At 40.7% G+C, this 12,057-nt stretch overlaps 1 protein-coding gene across 3 annotated transcripts in view; it reads left to right on the top strand.

Moving 5' to 3' along the window:
* EXOC3 (exocyst complex component 3) overlaps positions 1-11,428 on the top strand; it is a 35,997-nt gene extending 24,569 nt beyond the window's left edge. For all 3 annotated transcript variants that reach the window (XM_044453258.1, XM_044453266.1, XM_044453274.1), the window contains 3 exons: positions 763-924; positions 2,682-2,809; positions 7,842-11,428. In XM_044453258.1, the coding sequence (XP_044309193.1) occupies positions 763-924; positions 2,682-2,809; positions 7,842-8,013 (462 nt within the window). In that variant the 3' untranslated portion in view covers positions 8,014-11,428. The remainder of the gene's footprint in view (positions 1-762; positions 925-2,681; positions 2,810-7,841) is intronic.
* The last annotated feature ends 629 nt before the right edge of the window (positions 11,429-12,057 follow it).

Genomic DNA, 12,057 nt, shown 5'->3' with positions numbered 1-12,057 from the left:
ATTAGAAATGTAGTAGAAGGATGACCTTTATATGTTTATAGGGATTTTCCTAAAGAAGAATTAGAACTTCCTGACACACCCCATTCTTTCCTATTGAAACAATTCTCAGTTCTTCCATCAAGTGTCCTCCATTCAGCCACCATTAGGAAAAAGGCAATAGAGTGCTTTGGATTTACATGGCCAACAATCAAAAGCATAGAACTTCAAAGAACCTTGTGAAAATCCTAAGAACACGGGAGGCAGTTTTGCTCTCTTGTAATTGAAGGTTTTAGTGGGAGGTTCCATTTCAGAAGAACACAGTCAAATGCCCAGATATAAGCAGAAGCTTATTTTGGAAAAGGGTGAAAACAGGAAGAACAAGGGAAGACAACTGTCTCTCTCACAAAATTCCAAATAATACTCAGTACTCATCCTTACAGTGCTAGTAACATGTTACATACCTAAAAAAATTCTTGGGTTTCAGGGTACAGTGTGGAGTTCCTTGCAGAGAGTATGGTGTGAGAAAAAGAAAGCTCATATTTGGCTTCCTGTTCAGATGTTAATACCGGGAGTAAGAGTAAATTCTCACTTCCATGGTAACCTGGGTTCAGTAGAAGTCTGTTTTTTCACAGAAATCGGTTGTTTCTTCAAAAGTGTGATAAAGCCTCTTTCTGATGGCAGTGGCCTAGCTGACAAATCAGTAAATTCATGAGTGTTTGTCCCTAAACTCACATAGCCAACAAACTTGAATGAGGTGGGCATAATAGAACATGTGTTTTTCAGAAAATGACTACTGAATGCCACCGTAGAGTTGTTGTGGAATATATCCAGGCTATTATGTTAAAGCGTATTACTTTCAAGAACGCAGAAGAAAGAAGAGAAGGTGCTGAAAGAATGAACAGAGAAGCTGAACAGTTCAAATTTCTGTTTAGGAAACTTACAAAAGTAAGTATAAGAGAACTGGATGCTACAAGAAGAAAATTTTAAAGATCTTCTCAGAGTGTAACCCTCTCAGTCAGTGTTACTGCTCAATCATAGTGTTACTGCAGTGTTACTGAGAAAATTTTCAAGATCTTCTCACAGTGTAACACCCTCAATCTCAGTGTTACCACAACTGCTGTTTTCACACTTCTTGATAAGATGATGACACAATAGTTTGTATGCTGGTGGACCAAGTAAATATTGAGTAAATCAGTTTTCCTTAGCTGTTTATCTGCTATTCTTATTTATTCAACTTATATTCTGCCACACTAGTCCAAAGACTCTCTAAGCAGATTACAATATTACATAAAATAACAATAATAAAAACAACATACAATAACACAGAGAAATATGCAGCTGAGGTAAGATATCAATAAGTTAAAATATAGCTAAAAGCAGTATAAATAACATCCAAATATAAAATTAGTTGTTAAAATGTTTGGGGAAGAGGATTGTTTTTGCCTGGCACTGAAAAAATTGTAAAGATGCTGCCAGGTAAACTACTTCTGGAAGGCTATTGGGGTGCAGCTACTGAGAAGGCTCCTCTTCTATTTGCCATCCTCTTTACCTGCTTAAAGGACAGGTCTCTTGGAAGGGCCTCCTAACCAGATCTTAGGGACCAGGTAGGTATATATGGGAGCAGGCAGTCCTTCATGTATCCCAAGCTGTTTAGGGCTTTATATGTTAGCACAATCACTTTAAATTGGGCCCAGGGCTCAACTGGTAGCCAGTGTAACTGATATAATATCAGGGTGATATTAATGTGTGAACTTGCTTGTACCAGCAGTCATGCTGCCCTAGTCTCTACCAGTTGGAGTTTCCAGACCATCTTCAAGGGCAGCCACATGTAGAACATGTTACTATAGTCAAGTTACCAGAGCATGTGTCATTGTGGCTAGGCTCTGCCTGTCCCGGTAGGGCCACAGTAAACTAAACACAGCTGAAGGCAGGCGCTCCTGGCCACTGAGTCTGCCTGAGACTTCTACCTAAATGATAGTTTTGTATCCAGGAGCATCGCCCAAGCTGCAAACCCTGTCCTTCAGGGAGAGTGCAAGGGAATTTTGCCTGCCTGCTGGTTCCACTGAAGGAAGCAATTCTGCCACTGCAAGAATTTCAATGAATTCCACTCATAAGCCATGCAGTAATTCTGTGTGTAGGACTGCTGAAATAACTTCAGTGTGATCTTGATAAAAATGCTGGCAAGCTGAATCAATCTTATATCTACAGTCCAGCATGGAATTAGGCATATTTACAGGCAGTGCTTTTTTTGTAAAAAAAAAAAAAAAGTGCCGGAACTCACCTCTTGGGGTCAGTCAGTCTACATACACACAAACATAATGGTCACCGCTGGCAGTAAGCACTGAGCGCGCAACCACATGACCGATCCCAAGCTGAGCAGCGTCCCGAGCCAAACAGCGCCCTCCTGAGCAGTGCCGACACACACGCAGCCCGCAGGCACTATTTTAACGCTGTTTGCTGCCGACCTGCTACACCCGACAGGGCGATTCACAATCACATGGAAAAATCCATCAAACAAGGTGCCGGAACGCTGTTCCGGTGCGTTCTATGACAAAAAAAGCACCGCTTACAGGCAACGTAATACATGTAAAGACAGCAAAACTAGATGTGATCAATGTTTTGCCAATTTGTTATCACGCTATTAGCTGCATATTAAGCAGCTTGAAAAGGATCATACTTAAGATCTGTTGTGATCAATTTAGGAGTCTGAGGAGAACACAGAAGGACTTTGTGATGTCATTGAAGCCATTGCAGAAGTATTCAAGCTGACGGATCCTTCACTGCTGTATCTAGAAGTCTCAACCTTAGTTAGCAAACACCCAGACATCAGGTAACACTGTTCAGTTCTAGAGTTCAAATTTCTAACAGTCTTTTACAATCATGACAGATTTATCCAAATCTCCTGGGGTATGCAAATCACCTGAATGCTGTCAAGTAATAGCATGTAAATATAGCCTTGTTAAACAATACGGCATAATTTATCTGAAGATTTTATTATGCAGTTGTTTTAGTAGTCCTTGTCTGAATCAGACATCCTGGGTCAGTGTTGCTTATTATGAAAAATGCAGACTCTAAACACCTAATAAGAATCTGTGTAATCCTTCTTCCTGCAAATGCACCTCCATGCCATTTAGTTTCCATGTCTCAGGTAGGCACCATAAGCTGAAATCAACCTGGAATCAGGAACTGCCTTAGGGGATGAATCAGCATGTAACAGGAGGGATTAAATATTCCTTTTGCTGACAACTCTAACATGGAAGGATACCAGTTGAATAACTTTTAGGAGCACTGGGCAGTGTTTGTTCAGTATGGGTATGAGAAATTTAAGATGACAATGAACTATATATTTCTCTCTCTTGTACTTTGAGTAAAATACTTTATTGTTTGAAACACTGAAAAAACTGAAGAACATCTAATTCAATTTATGTCATAAGGAAGCTCCAGCACATACAATTTACTTCTTTACAGCATAGCCTGACAATTACATTTGTATAGAATATGTGTAACAAGTAGAAAACAATAGCAAATCAGAGGCTTCGTGTCATGATTAAAAAAAGTCAGTGCACACAACTTACTTAAAAGTAAATTAGTTTCCAAATATAACTATGGCAGTTCCTCCCAAAGCATGAAATTAAATCCACTTATTGTTAACCCAACCTGCTAACTTAGTCTGGCCTATGTACTGCTTGTACTGTAAATGCCAGGTTGGTCCATAATAGGACAGCTCTCATGCATGATTTGATTGTGGATGAAGTGGGGGACCTGGTATATGTGTCCAAAACTTGGGTAGTTATGTTTTGGAGAGTGGATCTGCCCCCTTGGATGTATACAGTCCAGGAGAGGGACTCTAATAATGCACAAGGAATCTACTATTAAATCTGAGTGTTTGCACGTGGTTTTGTGCCAGAGAAAGGCAGATTAGACATTCTGCTTGTGTATCAACCACACTGCTGGCTGTCATTGTGCCTCCCTGAGCCATTTTTGGTGGTGCTGGAAAACCCCAAGGCAATTCTCCTGGGCATATTTCAGCTTTCACATAGGAGAGCATTTATGAAGTACAGCCAGAACTTCCTGGTTGCTCAATATTGGTTCAACACATTTGGCAGGACATATCCTGAACCTCTCCTTCATGGATCACTGCCTTGTCATGGTGAAGGGGCTTGTGTAGCTCAATGAAGCTATGAGCTATGCCATGCAGTGCCACCCGAGATGGACAGGTCATAGCAGAGAGCTCTGACAATACGTGATCCCCTGGAGAAGAAAATGGCAACCCACTCCAGTATCTTTGCCATGAAAACCCCATGGACAGTACCAAAAGGAAAAAAAGATATGATGCCGGAAGATGAGTCCCTCAGGTCAGAAGGTGTCCAATATGCTACTGGGGAAGAGCAGAGGGCTAATACTAGTAGCACCAGAAAGAATGAAGCGACTGGGTCAAAGCCGAAAGGACACTCAGTTGCAGATGTATCTGATGGTGAAAGGAGAGTCCGATGCTGCAAACATCGATACTCCATAGGAACCTGGAATGTAAGATCCATGAATCAAGGCAAGCTGGATGTGGTCAAACAAGAGATGACAAGACTGAACATCAACATCTTAGGAATCAGTGAACTAAAATGGACAGGAATGGGTAAATTTAATTCAGATGACCATCAGGTATACTACTGCGGGCAAGAATCCCTCAGAACAAATGGAGTACCCTTCATAGTCAATAAAAGAGTAGGAAAAACAGTACTGGGATACAATCTCCAAAATGACGGAATGATCCCAGTTCGAATCCAAGGCAAACCATTCAACATCACAGTAGTCCAAGTCTATGCCCCAACCACTGGTGTTGAAGAGGCTAAAGTTGACCAGTTCTATGAAGGCCTACAACACCTTCTGGAATTAACACCAAAAAATGATGTCCTTATCATCATGGAGGATTGGAATGCTAAAGTAGGAAGCGAAAAGATAACTGGAATAACAGGTAAGTTTGGCCTTGGAGTACAAAATGAAGCAGGGCGCAGGCTGGTAGAATTTTGTCAAGAGAATACGATGGTCATGGCAAACACTCTTTTCCAACAACCCAAGAGACAACTCTACACATGGACCTCACCAGATGGTCAACACAGAAATCAGTTTGACTATGTGCTCTGCAGCCGAAGATGGAGAAGCTGTATACAGTCAGTGAAAACTATACCAGGAGCTGACTGTGGCTCAGATTCATGAGCTTCTTGTTGCAAAATTTAGGCTTAAATTGAAGAAAGTAGGGGAAAGCACTAGGCCACTCAGGTATGACCTAAATTATATCCCTGATGAATATACAGTAGAGGTGACAAATAGATTTAAGGATTGGATCTGATAGACAGAGTGCCTGAAGAACTATGGACAGAGGTTCGCAACATTGTACAAGAGGTAGCAACTAAAACCATCCCAAAGAAAAAGAAATGCAAGAAAGCAAAATGGCTGTCCGAGGAAGCTTTACAAATAGCTGAGGAAAGAAGGGAAGCAAAAGGAAAGGGAAAAACAGAAAGATACACCCAATTGAATGCAGAATTCCAGAGAATAGCTAGAACAGATAAGAATGCCTTCTTAAATGAACAGTGTAAAGAAAAAGAAGAAATCAATAGAATAGGGAGGACCAGTGATTTCTTCAAGAAAATTGGAGATATGAAGGGAACGTTTCATGCAAAGATGGGCATGATAAAGGACCAAAATGACAGGGATCTAACAGAGGCAGAAGAGATTAAGAAGAGGTGACAAGATTACACAGAAGAACAATACAAGAAAGCTTAACGTCCCTGATAACCACGATGTGGGGGGGTCACTGACCTCGAGCCAGACATCCTGGAATGTGAAGTCAAATGGGCCTTAGGAAGTCTGAGCAACAACAAAGCTAGTGGAGGTGACAGTATTCTAGCTGAGCTATTCAAAATCTTAAAACACAATGCAGTAAAAGTGCTACACTCAATATGCCAGCAAATTTGGAAAACTCAACAGTGGCCACGGGATTGGAAAAGGTCAGTTTACATTCCGATCCCAAAGAAGGGCAATGCCAAAGAATGTTCAAACTACCGCACCATTGCACTCATTTCACATGCTAGCATAGTTATGCTCAAAATCCTACAAGCTAGGCTTCAGCAGTACGTGGACTGAAGTACAGGCAGGGTTTCGAAGAGGGAGAGGAACTAGAGATCAAATTACCAACATACGCTGGATGATGGAGAAAGCTAGGGAGTTCCAGAAAAACATCTACTTCTGCTTCATTGACTATGCTAAAGCCTTTGATTATGTGGATCACAACAAATTGTGGGAAGTTCTTAAAGGGATGGGAGAACCAGACCATCTTATTTGTCTCTTGAGAAACCTATATGCGGGTCCAGAAGCAACAGTGAGAACTGGGCACGGAACCACTGATTGGTTCAAAATTGAGAAAGGAGTTCGGCAAGGCTGTATACTGTCGCTCTGCCTATTTAACTTATATGCAGAGCACATCATGAGAAAGGTGGGGCTAGACGAATCCCCAGTTGGAATTAAGATTGCTGGGAGAAATATCAACAAACTTAGATATGCAGATAATACCACTCTAATGGCAGAAAGTGAAGAGGATCTAAAGAGCCTCTTGATGCGGGTGAAGGAGGAGAGTGCAAAAGTTGGCTTGAAACTCAACATTAAGAAAACGAAGATCATGGCAAACGGTCCTCTCACTTCCTGGCAAATAGATGGGGAAGAAATGGAGGTAGTGACTGATTTTATTTTCCTGGGCTCCAAGATCACCGCAGACGGACTCCACCCAAGAAATTAAAAGACGCTTGCTCCTGGGGAGGAAAGCTCTGGCAAATCTAGACAGCATACTAAAAAGCAGAGACATCACCCTGCTAACAAAAGTGCATATAGTCAAGGCTATGGTTTTCCCAGTTGCAATGTATGGCTGTGGAAGCTGGACCATAAGGAAGGCTGAGCGCCAAAGAATTGAGGCCTTTGAATTGTGGTGCTGGAGAAGACTTCTGAGAGTCCCTTGGCCTGCAAGGAGATGAAACCGGTCAGTCTTAAAGGAGATCAACCCTGACTACTCTTTAGAAGGCCAGATACTGAAGATGAAACTCAAATACTTTGGCCACCTAATGAGAAGGAAGGACTCAATGGAGAAGAGCCTAATGCTGGGAACAATAGATGGCAAAAGAAGAAGGGGATGGCAGAGAATGAGGTGGCTAGATGGAGTCACTGAAGCAGTTGGTGTAAGCTTAAGTGGACTCCGGGGGATGGTGGAGGACAGGAAGGCCTGGAGGAATGTTGTCCATGGGGTCGCGATGGGTCGGACACAACTTCGCAACTAACAACAACAATCCTGAACCTGGTATATCTAACTGATGTCAGGAGTAGTAGTTTGAAATTGGATTTTTAAAAACCCAATTCTCATGGTCAAATCATTTCCTAATAAAGTTTAGGTCGACTGTGGTTAGTTACCGTCACAGGATGTTAGGCCCATTAAGATGGTTTGCTTTCAGATACTAACAGAACCTGAGAAAATCCTGAATGTTTTTAGGAAGTTTCTGGCAATAATGGCTGGGATGGCAAATGCAATAGTGATTACTATTGTTTGATTACTCCCAAGCATCCTTTCTGGCACAGTTGGCCCAAACTAGCTCCTGGGTTTACCTGAGAACCTATAGAATGAGAGCAGATTGTGCTCTCAAATACTTTCAATTGCTTTCAATTTGAAATGCTCCAATGGATGTGTTCAGAGCACCTTCTAGTTCTTAGGCTCAGTTTCAGTTAATACAGCCTGAGTATAACTTTGATCCCTTAACTGTGAATTGCTGTGAATTTTTTCCCCATAAACTGTATTTATACTAATGTCATGCTACTCTGATTGGCAGGGACGACCATGTTGCAGCTTTGTTGACAATGAGAGGAGATGCTAGCAGAGAGATGAAGCAAACCATCATTGAAACTCTGGACAAAGGTCCAAGTCAACTAAATGCAAACTATGTGCCAATTTTTAAAGAAATCACAGTTCCTACACTAACAGTGCCAAAACTTCTTAAGTAATAGTAGCATATTTCAATATGTATTGTTTTGGGTTTGGTATTACTACTTTCAGAACAGTTGTAGACTTATTTGGTTATGCAGTTGGAAAACACATTGGGGTTTCTTAATTGGCTTTTTTTTTTTGTTTGTTTCATGTTAGCGATTGCAACAAGGTGTTCAGATAGCCAGAGTGGTCACTTGAAGAATATGCAGTATTCTGATGGCCCTAGTGCTTTGAACTGATATCTTTCATTATCAGCATTAGACTTTTCTCACAATTACTTATCTTGAACATTGTGTATTCTGATGCATAACTGGATGTTTTAGAAAATTTAAAAAGGATGAATTTACTTTTAGGGTGAACAAGTGGAAAAACAACAAAAACAAAATCAGTGATTTAGGTGTGTTCTTCATTCAGTTGACTTCCACTAGTTTTGAAAAAATATGGGAAGAAAGGATTGCTGGATAAATAAATGAATAAATAATGCTTGTATTTGAAGCTCTTGCTCCTTCAGGAAACTGTCAGATTGTTGTTAAAAGAGCATCAACAGTGAGAGAGAGAGAAGGGGGCATAGGTATTGCAGGGAAATATGATTACTTCTTATATATGCTTTAGCATAGTTACACTAAGGTATAGTAGGGTAATGTGTGTATTATTTTTCAGTATAGACAAGTAGCTTGAAGGACCAAGGATAACCCCAGATAACATTTTCTAGTATTACCAGGTAAAAGGAATTATTCAGCTATTCAGTCTTTTTCTGCTTTAATGGAATTTTGTACTACAAAAACACTGAAAAGAAGCCATGGAAAACATGGCTGGATTGCAAATAGAAAACAGCAGTGTTTTCTTCCTGGGGCTCTTCTAAAATTCTGTGAGGCAGAGTCATTGCCAACAGAAGCAATTTCTTGAAAGCACTTCAAGAAAGGTAAGCACTTCAAGAAAGGCTTGTGTCATGGACTGTAAATGCTATGTGGATGAAGGTAGCAACAGTTTCAGGGGGAGCATGAGAAGATAAGCAGTGGGAGGGGAAGCCAGTGAGGAGAAATGAGACTTGCAAAGGAAGAACAAGTGGGTGCTGTACTGTCTGGAACAGTGCAGTATCAATGGTTCAACCACTCAGATCATGCTTCAGGAACTGGTGTTCTTGAGGCAGGAAAGGGCGAAAAGCAGCAGCTGAGCAAGAGGTCACACACAAACAGAACCTTAGCAAGTGTGGCTATATTTGCCTTTTCAGTCTTCTAGATATTTCAAACTATAATTCCCAGCATTTCTGACCATTGACTATGCTGGCTGGAGCTTACAGGAACTGAACTGTACATAAAACTGCTCTGGGGTTAAAGTCTAGAGAATTAAGCAAGGACTTCACAATAAAAACATTTTATTTTTTTTAAGGCTTTGGGGAGAGAGGTGACACTATGCAAGCTACATTTGGTATAAGGAAGCAATGAGAGAGACTAAGACTTAAGGCTGGTTGAGGTTGATAAAGTTGGAAGAGCTGAGCTTTTAAGTATGGATATTTAAGGATGTAAGGGCAAGAGGAGGAGAGGAAGTACAATGCCATGGGAGACTTTAAAGTAGGGACAAAAAGTTTGCAAGAGGGGTATCATATACTTGGATTTATGTGATGGGTACCTTATGTTAATAGTGAACTGTTGAATAGGGTTAGTGGACTGACATGGGCTATAAGGAACAGATACTGAGATGAGAGGGATGTGTTTGTATAGGGAGACATGACATCACAGCAGGTAAAAGTTGAGCCTTTTTGCCTAGTTAGCAACTTCTCTGCAGCTCATGGAAAAGAGGGCCTTAGAAGTAGCTGAGACTGAGCAGCAGCGGGTCCACACAAAAATAAATGGTAACAGAAAAGATGAGAGTTCAGGACTTGAGCCTCGCTTTCTATGGAAAATATTTTGGCATTTGTGAAGGTTTTCAGCAGAAAAACCCCCATGTCAATCCCAATATAGCTTATTATCTCAATTTTAAACCTGTTGTGGTTTACAATGGGTTTGAAATGTAGCCTGCTTTCAATATGCACCTAAGGGATGGGATGAGGTTAGTGTGTTTCTATACCCAAATTACAGTAAAGATCAATCTGAAGTTTGGGATTTGGTGCCATAGATGAATGATGCTTGTTTGTATCTCTCCTTTGAAACAGAAGGCAGGAGAGATGGTAGATGTTTTGCCTGAAGACAATGATGGATGTGTATGAATACACTGGAATTCAGCCTTGAAAGGGTCATATACTGTTGGTGGACTCTTCACCTAATCAGGAAGGTGGTGGTTATTCTAAGTAAGAAACTACTTCCACTGAAGTAGGTTCATAGGCCATGATGCTTATTGATTCAGGTCTATCGCTGCAAGCTCAAATAGCTTTTTTCCAGCTAAGGCCTGCAACATTTCCTGGTAACTTCCAGTTTATATTATTGTAATGTGGAGTTGCCTTTGAAGAGAGCTTGAAAACTGCAGTTGCTTCTAAGCATAGATGCTAGATTCCTAATTGGCACACAGGCTTTAGATTTCATTGCCTTCCCATCAGTATCTGAGCACAGTTCAAACCAATGAAAAATACCTGCAAAATACTATATGGTTTGGAAAATGGATATAGTAAAATCTTTCTCAGAAGTCTTCTGTTGGGGTTTCCTGCAATTTGAAGCAAGACTGGCACTAATACAAGATTCTTTTGGCACTTGCAGAATTCTCTCCCCAGGAAGACTCAAGGGTTGTTTTGTTTGCCAGGCAAATACTTATTTAAAAAACACAATTCCCTAGGCTGTTACATGACACAATTTTTAGAAAAAAATCCTTCTGTGCTTGTTTTTAGCACTGCTTTTAACTTTGTGAACTGTTATTGGTTTTACTGTTGTAAACCACCCTAAAACAATGGCATGCAGAACCGCATGTTCCACTGGTTTACAACAAAGAATATTGTACATTTAAATGTGTGTTTTTAGAGCAACAAAACTGATTTTTTTCAAATAAAATTTAGATTTTGCTGCATTCTCTTGCTGGAGGGGACACATTAGTGTCTAATCACATCTATGATAAAATCCTGCATTTGTTCATTTCTTTGCTTAGTTACCACTTTAGCTCTGGTGAAATCAAACCATTGCATGTAAAGTCTAGCTGAAAGCTGTATTTAGTCTAGCATAGTTTTTCCCAATCTGGTGTTCTGCAGATTTATTAAATTACAATTTATCAGACTTTTAGATGTTTTTGGAAAACAAAGTTCAAAGTGATCTTGAAAGGCTGGAGCACTGGGCTGAAAATAACACAATGACATTTGATCTTGACAAGTCCTGCACCTAGGAAAAAGAAACCAAATGTATAGCTATAAGATGGTGGATATTTGGCTCAACAATGAGAAGGATCTCAGAAATGTTGTATATAATGAATGAGTCAACCATGTGATGTGCTTTCAATAAAAGACAAATGCTATCTTGGACTTCATTAATAGAAGTAACACTTCCAAATCATGCAAAATGCCAGGTGCCCTCCACTCAGCAATGGTTAGGCCGCATATTGAGCACTGTGTTCAGTTCAGGACACCACAACTTAAAACAGATGCAGACAAAATGGTAATAGTTCAGAAGATGGAACAAGGATGATCAGTAGACTGGAAACAAAGCCCTATGAGGACAAACCTAAAGAAATGCGCATATTTAGACTTGAGCAGAAATGACAGGGGAGCTATGATAGCACTCAAATACTTGAAAGACTGTCATAGAGAGGAGGGCCAGATCTCGCCTGATCATCCCAGTGTGCAGGACGCTCAAATTACAAGAATCCAGATTTCAGTTAAACATTAGAAAACGGTTCCTGTTAGAGCAATATGGCAATAAACCAATTACGTAGGGAGGTTGTGGGCTGCCCAACACCGGAAGCATTCAAGATGTGGCCGGACAACCATCTGCTGGGGATGCTTTCACTTGAGATTCCTGCACTGAGCAGGGAGCTGGACCCGATGGCCTTATTGGCTCTTTCAACTCTATTCTAAGATTCTAGCATCTCGCAAAGGGCATGGTAAATTGTCGAGAATGCTGGGAGCTGTAATCCAAGATAGCTGC

Source organism: Varanus komodoensis, unplaced genomic scaffold, assembly GCF_004798865.1.
Source record: "Varanus komodoensis strain SLA01 unplaced genomic scaffold, ASM479886v1 scaffold10, whole genome shotgun sequence".
NCBI classification, from domain to species: domain Eukaryota; kingdom Metazoa; phylum Chordata; class Lepidosauria; order Squamata; family Varanidae; genus Varanus; species Varanus komodoensis.
Note: the sequence above shows the minus strand (reverse complement) of the source record. Positions and strands in the feature narration are given on the sequence as shown.